General features: G+C 48.7%; 1 protein-coding gene across 3 annotated transcripts in view; it reads left to right on the forward strand.

Annotated features, from left to right (window-relative positions):
* LOC102943007 (discoidin domain-containing receptor 2) overlaps positions 1-15727 on the forward strand; it is a 151230-nt gene that overhangs the window by 107783 nt on the left and 27720 nt on the right. For all 3 annotated transcript variants that reach the window (XM_027832615.3, XM_043530733.1, XM_037879875.2), the window contains exons 8-12: positions 3852-4098; positions 4415-4507; positions 5084-5241; positions 5531-5726; positions 10327-10571. In XM_027832615.3, the coding sequence (XP_027688416.2) occupies positions 3852-4098; positions 4415-4507; positions 5084-5241; positions 5531-5726; positions 10327-10571 (939 nt within the window). The remainder of the gene's footprint in view (positions 1-3851; positions 4099-4414; positions 4508-5083; positions 5242-5530; positions 5727-10326; positions 10572-15727) is intronic.

Here is a 15727-nt window from a genome sequence, read left to right on the forward strand (position 1 = left end):
TCATGGGTGATGAGCCAGGGATGCCAAGGACAGCTAATGAATGCAGTGCATGAACTGGCCCAAAATAGAGGATTTCTTGGTGGCCTCAAAAGCTAGTTTCCTCAGCTCCCACCACTAAGCTAAACTGCCCCATCCCGGTCAGCTGACAGATTGCGAACCCTTAATATTGGGGCCAGGGGCTCTTGGTGCTAACATGGATGCTACTAAAATGCCAGTGGAACTGGTGGACTCCATCTAGAACCTGGAGGTGCAAATAACTGCCCTGCAACCATAGAACTTGCCTCTGCAAGTGCAGGTTGCTCTGCTGGCTCCTCCTACTCTGCCCCTCCCAGAGCCGAGGAGTCTGCTGCCCAACAAGTTGGTTGGAGATCAGGACAAGTTTGTGGGGGAAGGGTTTCCTGAACCAATGTGAGCTCCTGTTCCTTCTACACCCCATATCATTCCCCATAGTCCAGGCCTGTGTGGGGCTCATCTTAAGTTTGTTGACTGGAGAGGCCTGAGCCTGGGCTTCTCCACTCCTGGAACAGTCCAGCCCCCTCTTGCAATGATTAGAGGAATTCATTCAAGCTACATCCATCATCTTCGGTGATGTCAACTGTATGCGGACCCCCAAGGCAACCCTTCAGGCCTTACGTCAGGGAGGCCAGCCGATAGCCAAGTACGCTGCTGAATTTCATTGTTTGGCTTCTGACACCAGGTGGAATGAGGCATCACAGTGCTGCCATTTTCTCTTGGGGTTAAATGAGGAGATAAAGGATGAGCTTCCGTGGGTGGAACCTCCATCCAGTTTGGACAATCTGATTGGATTGTGTATTGGAACGGATGATCACCTCATGGAGAGGTGTTGTGAGCATACATCAATTTTTTTCCAGAAGCCACCATTCTCTGTGCCCCTGACATCCCAGACACGCAGGTCTTGACTGGCATCAGAGCTCATGCTAGCTCACCAGGTTCGCCCGCACCTCTCCGACTTGGGGAAGAACCCACATCAGGCTTTAGGCTTGTGCTTATATTGTGAGGACCCCAACCATCTTGCCTTGATGTGTCCAGCAAAGTCTCGGGTGGAGCTGGGGCTAGGAAATGCCAGGTCCCCAGCCCTTAGGAGGGGGTCTGAGCCAACCTGGTCGTCTTTCCCCTCCAGCAGTTCCCAGGATCCATGGGCCACAGCCAATGCAGTAAGATTCCCAAGTCAATTTCCGACACAACTCTGAATACCTCTATTAATTTGACTATTGGTAAGCTCCAAGATCCCTCAAGAGGCCCTGGTTGACTATGGGGCCTCAGGTAACTTTATGGACTTAAGCCATGCTGTTCCCACCATACACATTCGGTCCATCCAGATCTGGTTGAGACTATTGATGGGTCTCTTCTCCTCAGGACCTGTAACGCAGGGTGGGACTGCAGGCATAGCTGAAATAGGAGTCGACACTGATTTAGGAACCACAAAATTTGTCACAGTTGCCACTGAACTTGTCAGGCGGGGGAGCTTGGGCTCATGGGAAGCAGGGGCTAGAGCTGAAGGCAGCGCGGCTTGAGCTTGCAGGTCTGTAGGGCTCCCACTATCTCCAACAAAGATATTGGCCTTTCTTGGATCCATGCTCACCGTATCAGCTGTAGTTCCCTTATTTTTTGTGTTTTTATGGCTGCTCAAATTGTCGGAGATCAGGACAGGGGAAGTCCTGCCTACTGGTGGGAGCAGGAGTCAGTAGCCAGGAATTGGAGCCCGAGGTCAGAGCTGGAGTCAGAAGTCTGGAGTCAGAGCTGAGGGTGAGAGCTGGAGTTAGGTGCCAGAGCTCAGAGTCAGAGCCGGAGCCAGAAGTCCAGAATAGGAGCTAAGGGTCAAAGCCAGGTTATCTGGAGTGAGGCAAGGTGGGAGGCAAAGCTGTGGCCAAGGCAGGAGGCAGGCTGGGTCTGAGGCAGGCGTGGGGTTGGAACAAGACTGGAACAAACAGGTGCAGGAACCAACGCAGCTATAGGCAAATGCTTTGAGCAGTCACCACGCTGCCATGGCTGCTGGGCTTAAGAGCTGGTCTGCTGACTCTTCCCACCAGTCAGCGACTGTAGCCAATGAGGCAGCCTACTACAGGCCAGCTGCACTCGTTAGGTTGCCTGGAGACTGGCTCTGCTGCCCCTTCCAGCACTGCACTGGGCCTCAGTGGGTGGGTTGGGCAATTCTGGGCAGAGTGACCCCACTGGCCGCATATGGGGCACTGCATTTCCCCACCCGTCCCAGGGCTTCTCAGGTGGTTTCCCTGCTCCTGACTGTGGGTCTTGGCTTGGGCTTGATCCCTGCCCTCTGATCCCATTCCATCTCTGTTAGGTTTTCTGTCAAGCCCAGGTCGATTATCTGCATACCGATCTGCCCATTTCCCAGCTGTGGCTACATCTCTGGGATTTCTGTCTCTCAGCCAGGTTTTTAGGTCAGGGTAGCAGAGTTATAGAATTGTTCTAAACCCACTAATTCACAGGGCTCATCAACCGTGGTAACCCCCTCCCAACCAATTCCCCATTTTCTTACATAATCCCTAATTTGGATTGAAACCTCAACGTAGGTTGTGTCCCCTGTTTTTCTGAACTCTCTAAACCTTCTCCTGTACACTTCACGGGTCAGTTTAAAGTTTTGCAACAAAGCTTGTTTACATCACTTATAATCTTTATAGTCCTCCCTGTCCATAGAGAGAAAATGTCCAAAGCCTTTGTCCCTGACTGTCTGTCGTGGAGCCAGATACCATACCAGGTCCTCCTGCCCCACCTTCTGCAATTCACACCCCATTTCAAAAGTATTGAGAAACACACCCATGTCACCACCTTCCCTAAAGCGAGAAAGTAAATTGGAATCTATGCCACCCACCAGGACAGGTACATGGGGTCTGGCTCCACCGGCTGGACTAGGGTTCTGCTGGTGCCATCTCCATCTCGAGCTGATAATGCCACTCCTTATCCTTCTCCCTCTCCTTGTGCTGGCACTGCTTCTCCTCGTGCTGGCCTTGATCCTCCTTCTCTTTCTCCTCATGCTGATGCTGTTTTCCCCGGTTTGTTTGCTCTTGCTCCCAGTTTGCTCATTCTTGCTCTGGGTCTGCTTGCTGCTGTACTTCTAGATGTAGCCGGTCCCTGTCCAGCTGTATCCTTGATTGGTCCACCTGTGGACCAGTTGCATTCAGGCTGGATGAAACATGGCTGCTGCTTCTGTCAGCCTCTTCCCTGCTTCCCTCCAGGGTGTTGGTGTGATGCTTCACGGAGGTAGCCAGCATTGTGAAGCACCTTGCTACCACCTGCCCTTTGTATGAGGAAGCTTTATCTATGCCTGCTGGGGTCAGCTCCCCAACTCCACTGGCCATGGCCAACACATGCACTCCCCTCGCAGGCCCTGCTGTTACTCCGCAGGTTAGCAATTGGCACACCCAAACCCTCGAGTCCTCCAAACGTCTCTGTGGAGCATCCAGCCCCTCATCCAGGGGACACTTGCAGTATTCACAGATTCACTGCTTCCAAAGAAACAGCTCAGCACCAGCATGCTGAGGCCCCACTTGGGGAGCATAGATGCTGCTGTGATACAAACCATCACCTTCATCTCCATTTGGGACTGTGACTGGGGTACAACCGAATTTCCAATTTTCTGCAGAATTCAGGATGCAGAAGCCAGAGGTCTTGTCCTCTGGTTCTTGGTCCTAGATGCTGCAGAGTGCGTGGTGCCTTTCCTCTCTACTGTGATTATATGCATTATTTAGACACGTTTTTCTTGCAAGGATTTTAGGGTTATACAGAGCATTGGTTGCATGGCTGGTCCTTGTGTTAACATGGGGAGTCAGAGGAGAGAACTCAGTCTGCTTGGTCCTTTTTCCTCTTGCCAGGTGCATTGCAACAACATGTTTTCTAAGGGGGTGAAGATCTTCCAGAAGGTGGAATGCCTCTTCAAACCACGGCTGATTGCAGAGTGGGAGTCTGAACCTGTTGGCGTTTCCACCATCTTGGATGACAAAAACCCCAGTGCGAGGTTTGTGACCATCCCCCTGAATCAGCGGGTGGGCAAAGCCATCCTTTGCCATTTCTACTTTGCTGACACCTGGATGATGATCAGTGAGATTTCCTTCCAGTCTGGTAAGTCTCCTTCCAGGGGCTGTAGGGGATTGTGCGGAGCAGGAGGCAGACATGGGGAGCCTGAACAGGGATTGAGGCTGGCAGAGGCAGGGTTGATGGCAGATACACAGGGATCAAGAGCTGGGGAGCAGGACCATCAGTGGGAGGAAGGGGGCAGTGAGGGAGAGGAGCGGGGGCAGTTGGGGAGCAAGTGTGGAGCAGTCAGGGAGCAGAGTGACCTGGGCGTGAATGCAGGGGCCTTGCTTGGGGATCACAGAGACTGCTGGCAGCAGCAGGGAGTATGCAGCGGACTGACACCTGCTCTTACCTTCCGCAGACATGGAGAATGTAAATCCTATTCTGGTTACTCTAGCCACAAGCACAGCAGAGCTGCTGGATGCACAGTACAATGCTACTGAGGCGTCATGGGGTAAGGACTTGACCACAGTCCCTCCTCTACTGCACAGATGCCAGACTGTACTGACGGATGGAAGGCACCTCTCTGTCACAAGAGGGGCCCTTCCCTCCCCGCAAAGAGCTTCCTGTAGCACTGTATATGCCCCGGCACCACCCCTCCACATCTAGCACTAAGTGCTTTATGCTACGCTCACTAATCCAGGGATGTCTCTGCCCCGCCACAGTGCCAGGCCTAGGATAGGGCAGGCCACCGGGGGCAGGAGACCCAAGCGCACAGGTGCAGCCAATGAAATCTCAAAACCTTCCCCCTGAAATTGAGTCCAGGTTCATTTTTCACCCTAGTATGAGTTACAGTAGCCCAGAGCCACCATTTCCAAAGGCAAGAACAGTGTGTGTCTCCCGAAGCCACTAGCACCAAGTTATTTGTGAAGTTCCAGGAAAAGAGAATTTCTGATTAAACCAGTAAGAAAACAGATTCGCTTTGTCCAGAAAGTTGCCCCAGTTCTCCTCTGCACCAGACTGTTAGCCTGTGAGTGCAACCCCTACATCTTATGACTCCAGTTTCTTTTCATTTTCTTCCTCTGTACAGAAACCACTTCTTTTATAACCAGCACCTGGATAGGGGAGAAAGCAGATGACTCCAGTACCTCCATCCTGGTTGGCTGCCTTGTGGCTATTATCCTTCTGCTCCTGATCATTATAATCATCATTCTGTGGAAGCAGTATGTCCAGAAGAGACTGGAGAAGGTAACGTGACGGTGCTGCTGTACATGGGAGTCTGGAGCTGTGCTGGCCCTGCCGAGCTCTAGGATATATTAGGAAGTGTTGGGGAGTCCCTGTGATGTCCCCAGTGGACAGGATGCCATGGTGTCATGGAGCTCCCACTCCCTGCTCCCCACCATCACATCCTAGGCTCCTCAGCATGGAGCAGGCCCCAATCAGGATGCTGCTGTGGTATGGAGTGACTGCCGTCCTTGCAGCCAGCTCACTGCCTGACTGCTCCCGATAGCTCAGCAGCGTGTTCTCTCTTCCGAAGGCCCCACGGCGAATCCTGGAGGAGGACGCCATGGTTCGTCTCTCCTTCTACAGCTACACCATCGTCAGCAACCAGAACCAGATCCACCAGTCTAATCCCACCTACGAACGGGTCTTCCCACTGGACCTGGAATATCATCAGCCTGCCACACTGCTCCAGAAGCTACCAGAACTCTCCCAAAGTGCTGAGGATTCAGGTAAAAGTGTCCAGTGTATGGGAGTCAGCCGTGTCTGGAGGGATTATTCATTTGTTTGATTTCCTTCAACTTTTAAAAATGTGCCTTGATTTCATGCAGTGCCCTGGCAGTCTGTTCGGAGCACTGCACTACAGTCGCCTGCCAGAGCCAGGGACAGGACCCAGGAGTCTTGATATTCAGCAGTGCACTGCTCCGTAGCAATTAGCTCGCAAGTCACTGGCAACGTGTATGTTATATCCCCCTCTGGTGGCTGTTCTCCACTAGAGGGGAATTTCCCATTACTTAATATTTCATAGCATTTAAAGCCGAAAGGGATCATCTAGTCTGGCCTCCTGTATATCGCAGGCCATTACATTTCACACAATACCCCAGTGATTTCAGTTAAATTAAAGCATTTCAGTCCTCAGGAGGCTGCACTGTTGTGTGTCACTGGCAGAGAACAAGACAGAATGAGGAGCCACCAGTGCCTGAGGCCCCGGCAATGGCAGGGGATTGAATAGATTGGGCAAATCCAAATGATCCCTGCAGATAACCCATGCCCCCTGCTGCAAGGAAGGTGAAAGGCTGCTAGCTTTAGCTCACACCTTAGACAGAGGTCTGTGCTGTGGATCTAGTGTACTCATCTGAGAGGTCAGTACAGCTCCACGTGAAAGAATTTCTGTTTTTCCAGGGTTTTTTTGTAAGAAATTACTTAATATTAAAAATGCGTTAAAAGAATGTTAAGATTGCAAAGTGAAGCACTCAAAAGTTAGGAAATGCCAAAATTATGGTTGCCCGTGCAAACTTAATTTGATTCCCTCCTGCACATGCATTATGATAGTCTTTAATTACAGATGACTGGAGGATAGCTAATGTGATGCCAGTTTTTTTTAAAGGCTCCAGAGGGGTTCTTGGCAATTACAGACCGGTAAGCCTAACATCAGTACCAGGCAAATTAGTTGAAACGATAGTAAAGAAATGTAATTATCAGACACATAGATGAACATGATTTGTTGGCGAAGAGTTAACATGGCTTTTGTATGGGGAAATCATGCCTCACCAATCTATTAGAATTCTTTGAGGGGTCAATAAATATGTGGACAAGGGTGATCCACTAGATATAGTGTATTTAGACTTTCAGAAAGCCTTTGATAGGGTCCCTCACCAAAGGCTCTTAAGCAAAGGAAGCGGTCCTGGGGTAAGAGGGAAGGTCCTCTCATGGATCAGTAACTGGTTAAAAGACAGGAAGCAAAAGGTAGGAATAAATGGTCAGTTTTCAGAATGGAGAGAGGTAAATGGCGGTGTCCCCCAGGGGTCTGTACCGGGACCAGCGCTATTCAACATATTCATAAATGATCTGGAAAATGCGGTGAACGGTGAGGTGGCAAAGTTTGCAGATGATACAAAATGACTCAAATAGTTAAGTCCAAAGCAGACTGTGAAGAGTTACAAAGGGATCTCACAAAACTGGGTAACTGGGCAACAAATAGCAGATGAAATTTAATGTTGATAAATGCAAAGTAATGCACACTGGAAAACATCATCCCAGCTATACATACAAAATGATGGGGTCCAACTTAGCTGTCACCACTCAAGAAAGAGATATTGAAGTAATTGTGGATAGTTTTCTGAAAACATCTGGTAAATATACAGTGGCAGTCAAAAAGGTTAACAAAATGTTAGGAACTATTAGGAAAGAGATAGATAATAAGACAGAAAAAATCATAATGCAGTTATATAAACCCACACCTTGAATACTGTGTGCAATTCTGGTTGACCCATCTCAAAAAAGATATATTAGAATTGGAAAAGGTACAGAGAAGGACAACCAAACATGATTAGGGGTACGGAACAGATTCCAGATGAGGAGAGATTAAAAAGACTGGGACTTTTCTGCTTGGAAAAGAGACGACGAAGGGGGGATATGATAGAGGTCTATACAATCATGACTGGTGTGGAGAAGATGAATAAGGATGTTTTATTTACCCCTTCACATTAACACAAGTACGAGGGGTCGCCCAATGAAATTAATAGGCAGCAGGTTTAATAATAAACAAAAGGAAGTATTTCTTCACCCAATGCACCATCACCCTGTGGAACTCATTGCCAGAGGATGTTGTGATGGTCAAAACTATAACTGGGTTCAAAAAAGAGTTAGATAAGTTCATGGACAATAGGTCCATCAATGACTTTTAGCCAAGATGATCAGGGACACAGCCCCATGCCCTGGGTGACCCTAAGCCTCTGACTGCCAGATGCTGGGGGATTGGGTGGCAGGGGATGGGCCACTTGAAAATTGCTCTGTTCTGTTCATTTCCTCTGGGGCACCTGGCATTGGCCACTGTCAGAAGACAGGTTACTGGGCTAGCTGGACCCTTGGTATGACACTGTATGGCCGTTCTTATGTTCTTACGTGTTCACATATTACCTTTTCCAGAGGACCCCTGCCTCAGTCAGTGCACTGGAAGGATGATGAATGAGAAGGGGCTGTATAGCATAGGAGGCTGTTGTCCATATTATTCCTGCCTCATTCACAGCAGAAGCTGGAAGGAATGTCGTGAAGAAAGTCAGGGGCTTCAAGCTATAGGTGTCTCAAGTTGGGCCTCCAGTCATTGAAGCACCCAAAAGGCCTGGACATCTTTGTAAAATTTGGCCTAAATCTCTCTGGGCCTCAGTCCCCATCTGTAAAGTGGGGTTACAATCCCTTTCCTGTCTCTCAGGTGAGTTGCGAAGATCAAGTCATTAATGTCTGTGAGGTTCATATGCTACAGTGATGAGCATCACGGCAACTCCCAGGAGGACATGAATTCTTCCCTATTCAGTGTAGGGTGAGCAGTAAATAAGGCAAGAGGCAGTGGATTGAATATTCAGGGGAAAAGGAGGCTACCTCATCCCCTGAACACCATCCGTCCAGTGCACTTAATGAGGCAGAAGCCACATGGTAAGAACAGTATGTGTTACTGTAACTTAAGGCTGTATGGCAAAGGTGTCCAACCTGCAGCCCAGGGGATCTTGTGGCCCTCAGGGCTCTTGGCTGTGGCCTCGAGGGTAACTGCGTTAAGATGAAGGTTTGTATTTGTATTTGATTACATGTTGCTCGGGGGCGGGGGGGGGAGAGCAAAGCAGCCCCCATTCCTGGAAGAGGAGGGGAGCAGGTAGTGAGAGAGCAGAGGGCTGGAGCCACATCACCTTTATGGTGCATAGGAAGGGAGCGGGAGGGAGAATCTTTGACTCTTTCCAGCAGACAGTTCTGGCAGTGCAGCTGGATTGACATTGCTGGGTTCCTATTAGCAATGAGGTTGCCAGGAAGCCACAGTAGCCTTGTGCCTAGAACCCAGCCTGGTCACCCCAAGCCAGTTGGATGTGTTCCGTTCGCTGAGAAGCAGCAAAGAGGATGCCAGGGGAACTGACAGGCTTGTGATGAGGCTGTGAAACTTGTGAATGTTATTAAAGGTGAGCCCAATGGACTGTTTGATGTGAAGAAATGAGCATTTGGCATCGGCAGCTTCTCCACAGTGATGTTCCCTGACGTTCATGTGGGGATGTTCTCAATCATGTGCTGGAGCTCAGAGAAGAGGCAAAGGTTTCCCTGGCTGACCACTTAATGACTAAGTGTTTGACTTTGCAACCTGAGCAGCATTCTTTTCACACAGCTGGGTTTGTATGAAACGTCATAGTAGAAGCAGAAAATTAGAAATAATTAGAAAAGGGACCTATGCAGGCTCTATGACCCCTGCCATAAATTACTGACCCAAATGAGATTGCCCACAGAACACCCAGCTGATTTCTCTCAGAGATACCCCTCTGCAACAGCCCACGTAAACAGCCATGTCCCACAGCGTGCCCACAAGGTCAATAGACCTGGGCTATTTCAGTCTAGGGGGAAGCCTTTTCCAGAGCTGAGAGCCCCTCGCTGAGGATGCTGTGCCGCCAGCCCCCATCTCTTTTAAATGGAGGGGGAGCAGCTCGAGTGCCCCCATGGATCGCAGCTGTGACAGGCTGGCACGAGGGGAGGTGGTTCCTCAAGTAGGGGATTTGTAGATCAAAAGCCGTGGCTTAAATTCAATCCAGAAGCCAATAGGAAGCCAGTGCAGACCATGGAGCTCCTGCTGGGGACTTGTGCTCTTCCTGAGAAACACCATTTACTAGGCATTCTGCACCAGAGCAAGTTCCTGTTCTGAGCTGACGTGCAACCCCCTGTGGTATGCATCGCAGTGATCTGACCTTGAGATGGGGAAAGGTGGAGGAGCTCCAAGCTGCTTCCCCAGTACCGCCTTCCCAAAAGTCATTACCTAGCAACATTCAGATGCCCTTTATCACATACGGGGCTGTCTAGGTGAGAGTATGGTCTCTGGTTGTGGCATGAGTGGGTCGATAGCCATTTAACACAATCAGGACACTCCACAAACAGTTGTTCAGGGAGACAGATGTTTGCGGCTTACCAGGGGTGGATCCTAGTTACAACAGGAGCAAAATCTCCATGCAGGCCCAAGCAGCAGCACTGGGGCTGAGATGAGCCGCCCACGGTTCCTATGCAGGATCAGGCCTGGCAGCAACCCGGCCACCGTGATTTGGAGAAGGCAGGTGTGCTTGACTAACCATGTCTTTGGTTTTCCCTCAGCGTGCAGTGGTGACTACGCTGAGCCCGACCTCACCAAGTCCACCCCCCACCAGGGTTTCCAGAACAACGTGCCTCATTACGCGGAGACCGACATTGTCAGCCTGCAGGGCGTGACGGGCAATAACATGTACGCCGTGCCCGCCCTCACGGTCGATTCGCTCACCAAGAAGGACATCTCCGTGGGCGAGTTCCCCCGGCAGCAGCTGCGACTCAAGGAGAAGCTGGGAGAAGGGCAGTTCGGAGAGGTACAGGCATCTTTCCACCCCCTCGGCAGCAGAATGGAGGCACGTGCCCCTGGCACAGCCTGCTTGCTCAGCTCCCTGCCTGCAGTGTCCATGCTGGACCACCTTCTGCAGCGTGGGTGCTACAGCAGAGCTCACGTACCTGCAGCTGGCTTTCTGGGGGGGTCTGCACATTCCCTCCTGGCCCCTGCCCTGAGCCAGAGTGCCGGCCGTGGAGACAGACCACCAGCACTGAGAGACCCTGACCTCACTGCATTCTGCCTCCCCTGGTTTGTGTCAGGAACCTTGGCCAGCCTGGCCTTAGCTCCCAGGAGTTTGCTGACTTTCCCCACTAGCCGTGCTCTCCCATAGCTCCCCTTGCCCTGTCCGCTGAAATCCTCTGCATGCTCCCACTTCTCCTTCACTTTCCCTGCCTCCTTCCCATCTCATTCTCACACTGTCACCATCTCCGCAACCCTCCTGTCCTCCCGCTCCCCTGCTCCCGCCAGCTCTACCTTCTCCTGTTGCCACCCTTCCCAACCCCCCGCTTGCCACCACAAATCCAACACTCACCTTCACTGTCTCCCTCTTTCTGGCCACAGCTACCCCCGCCCTGGCACTGCCCTGAGCCGCAGCCTTCCTGTCTCTGGTGCCCTCTTCACAGCCAGCAAAGCTCTACCGTCACTGCCCTGCCAATCACACACTGTTACCACTCTCCCCTTCTCCTGGGCTCTCGGGAATACTTGTTCAGTGGTGAAAACTCACTGCCGGCCACAGCCTCTCTCTGCGTCGCCTGACTCTCACTGCCCTCCCCCCACCTCTCCTCCTGCTGCCTGCCCCTGGGTCACCCTCCAGAGAGCATGGTGAGGCAGTAGCCTTCTTGTCTCCCGATCCTGCTGCTTCCAGCCCTCCTGCCTCCTCTTCCCACTCGTTCTCTTCCAGTCCACAGTACTCCATCCGACTCTCTTCTCCCCCCAACCGTGTTGCTGTGGACTGCCTGGCTTCCCCCTCCACCTTTGGCTCTTAGGGTTTTCTGTCTTCCGCTCACCACAATCTCGCTCCCTCATTCTCAGTGACTTCGGAATCCTGCCTGGTTCTCCATCTCATCCCCTCCTGACTCATTGGACCTGCTCTCCCTTTAACTAGACTGTCTGTGAGCAAGGTGATTTTGGCCTCCTGCTTCAGGAGCTGTCACCAGAGAATGCAACAGAGATCAGGCACCATTGTGCCCATTCTTCTCTCTCTCTCTCTCTCTCTAGATACATAGCGAGAGACTTCCCTGCCATCCGACCTCACTGTCTGGTGCAAAGGGTGGGTGGGGAACTTGTGATGTCGGAGCTGGAACCAATACAAATAATAGAAATGCAACAGTAAAATATTAACACAACATTCACTTCTCAATACAATGATTTGCAATATAAAATCTTTCAGCAATGACTCCAGGGTCCGTACACTAACTTTTACATGCAGAGGTATGTTCTTTTCTCCTTTGCATGGTTAGAACACACAGGGTGCAGACCCAAAGCACACATCTCTTTCACTGTAGCTATCAGGGTAATTAGGAAAGGGGGACATGGAGGGGAAGCATGCTGTCATTCTCTATATGGACCAGCCCATACAGGCACACCCACCACTCATGCTGTCAGTGGGTTACACAAATGGATGTGAGACATCGGGGGAGCGCTGAACACTGGGATTCCTGGTTGGTCTCTCTGGATCTAGGAGCAGAACATGGTTCAGTGGCTACAGGCAGCATAGTCAACTGTTGATTTTCAATAACTTTTGGAACACTGGGATAGTTCCAGAAGATGGGTAGAAAGCTAACGTTGTGCCAATATTTAAAAAGGGTAAATGGGATGACCCAGGTAATTATAAGCCTGTCAGTGTGGCATTGATCTAGGCCAGGATAATGGAGTGGCTGATACAAGACTTGATTGATAAAGAATAAAGGAGGGTAATATAATTAATGCCAATCAACATGGGTTTATGGAAAATAGATCCTGTCAAATTAACTTGATTTTTTTTATGAGCTTATCAGTTTGGTTGGTAAAGGTAATAGGGTTTATGCAATATACTTAGATTTCTGTAAGGCATCTGACTTGGTACCATGCAACATTTTGATTAAAAAAGCTAGAATGATACAAAATTAACATGGCACACATGAGATGGATTAAAAACTGGCTAGCTGATAGGTCTCAAAATGTAACTGTAAATGGGATATCATCACTGAGCAGCTGTGTTTCAAGTGAGGTCCCACAGGAATCAGTTCTTTGCCCTGTGCTATTTAACATTTTTATCAATGACTTGGAAGAAAACATTAAATTGTCACGCATTAAGTTTGCAGACAACACAAAGATTGGGGGAGTGGTAAATGATGAAGACAGGTCACTGATTCGGAGTGATCTGGATCACTTGATAAGCTGGGAACAAGCAAATAATATATGTTTTAGTATACTAAATATATACATCGAGGAACAAAGAATGTAGGCCATACTTACATGATGGGGGACTCTCTCCTGGGAAGCAGGGACTGTGAAAAAGTCTTGGGCGTTGACATCATGGTGGATAATCAGCTGAACGTGAGCTCCCAGTACGACTTTGACCAAAAGGGCTACTGTGATTGATCCCTGAATGCATAAACAATGGAATCTGAGGTGGGAGTAGAGAGGTTATTTTACCTCTGTATTTGGCACTGGTGTGACCTAGTTTTGATGTCCACAATACAAAAATCATAGAAGGGACCTCGAAAGGTCATTTAGTCCAGCACCCTGTGCTGAAGCAATGACCAAGTAAACTTAGACCATCCCTAAAACAAAGGTCTGTCTTACCTGTTCTTAAACTCCAATAGTGGGGATTCCATAACCTCCCTTCCAAGTGCTTAACTATTCTTGTAGTTTGAACGTTTTTCCTAATATCTAACCTGAATCTCCCTTGCTGCAGATTAAACCACTTACTTCTTGCCCTACCTTCAGTGGACATGGCAACTGATTGTTCTCCATCCTCTTTATAACAGTTCTAAACATTTTGAAGACTGTTATTGGGTTCCCCCCTCCGTCTTCTTTTCTCAAGACTAAACATGCCCAGTTTTTTAACCTTTCCTCATAGGTCAGGTTTTCTAAACCTTTGGACATTTTTCTGTCTCGCCTCTGGACTCTCTCCAATCTGTCCACATCTTTCGTAAAGTGTGGCGCCCAGAGCTGGACACAGTACTCTATCTGAGGCCTCACTAGTGCTGAGGAGAGTGGGACGATTATCTTTTGTGTCTTACATACGACACTCCTGTTAATGCATCCCAGAATGATACTGGCCTTTGCAATTGCATCACGTTGTTGGCTCATATTCAATTTATGATCGACTATAACCCCCGCATCCTTTTCAGCAGTACTACCAACGGGCCAGTTATTCCCCCATTTTGTAGTTGTGCATTTAATTTTTCCTTCCTAGGTGTAGTGTTTCGCACTTATCTTTACGGAATTCGATCGTTTTGATTTCGGACTAATTCTCCAATTTGTCAAAGTTGTTTTGAATTCTAATCCTGTCCTCAAAAGTTCTCCCAACCCTTCCACAGATTTTATAAGCATACTCTCCACTCCACTATGCAAGTCATTAATGGAAATATTGAACAGTACCCAACACAGGACAGATTCCTGCAGAACCCCACTAGATACACTTTCCTACTTTGACAGCAAACCATTAATAACTATTCTGGGAGTACAGTTATGTACCCACCTTGTAGGAATTTCATCTAGACCACATTTCTCTAGTTTGCTTATAAGAATGTCATGTGGGACTGTGTCAAAAGCATTACTGAAATCAAGAGAGGTAACATCTACAGTTTCCCCCCATTCAGTAGGCCAGTAAACCTGTCAAGAAAGGAAATTAGACTATGTCTATACTATGGACATTACAGCTGTGCTGCTATAAGGTCTCCCGTGTAGCTGCTCTTTGCCAGCAGGCGAGAGCTCTCCCACCAGCATCATTAAACCACCCCCAACGAGCGGTGTTAGCTCTGTTGATGGGAGAGCCTCTCATGCCAACATAGTGCTGTCCACACCAGCACTTTTGTCAGTGAACTTTATGTCAGTCAGTTTTTTCACACTCCTGACTGACAAAAGTTTTACCAACAAAAGTGCTAGTGTAGACAAAGCCTTAGGTTAGTTAGACTATTTGGATTTGTAAAGAACAAATCATGCCAATCACTTATTACCATGTTATCCTCTAGGTGCTTACAAATCAATTGATTAATAATTTGTTCCAGGATCTTTCCAGGTATTGAAATTAGGCTGTCTGGGCTATAATTCCTCAGGTTCTCTTTGTTCCTCTTTTTAAAGATAGGTACTACGTTTGCCTTTCTCTAGCCCTCTGGGCTCTTACCTTCCTCCATGAGTTCTCCAGGATAATCACTAATTGTTCCCTAAACGCTTCAGCTGGCTCCTTAAGTAGTACCCGAGAGAGAATTTCAGCAGATCCTGCCAACTTCAATACATCGAACTTATCTAAATATTCTTTAACCTGTTCTTTCCCTATTTTGGCTTGCATTCCTCCCCCTTTGTTGTTCATATTAATGTGTTAATTATCTGGTTACCGTAAACCTTTTTAGTGAAGAATGAAACAAAATAGACATTAAACATCTCAGCCTTTTTGATGCCATCAGTTGTTCGCTCTCCTTCCCCGCTAAGTAGATGACCAACATTTTCCTTATTCTTCCTCTTGCTCCTAATACACATAGGGTCTCTTCTTACTGCCTTTTTTGGCCTTTGCTTAGTGTAGCTCATTTCGTGCCTTAGCGTTTCCTGTTTTGTCCCTACATGCTTGTGGTATTCTTTTGTACTCATCCTTATCAATTTGTCCATGTTTCCACTTTTTGTAGGATTTCTTTTTGATTTTCAGGTCATTAAAGAGCTCTTGATAGAGTCATATTGGCGTCTCACTATTCTTCCTATCTTTCCTTCGCATCAGGATAGTTTGCTGTTGTGTCTTTAATATTGTCCCTTTGAGAAACTGTCAGCTCTCCTGAACTCATGTTTCCCTTTGATTTTGATAAGAAGGATGTTGATAAATTGGAGAGGGTTCAGAGAAGAACCACAAGAATGATTTTTTAAAAGATACCTTAGTTGGGGATTGGTCCTGCTTTGAGCAGGGGGTGGGACTAGATGACCTCCTGAGGTCCCTTCCAACCC

The sequence above is a fragment of the Chelonia mydas genome, chromosome 16 (assembly GCF_015237465.2).
Source record: "Chelonia mydas isolate rCheMyd1 chromosome 16, rCheMyd1.pri.v2, whole genome shotgun sequence".
Lineage (NCBI taxonomy): Eukaryota > Metazoa > Chordata > Testudines > Cheloniidae > Chelonia > Chelonia mydas.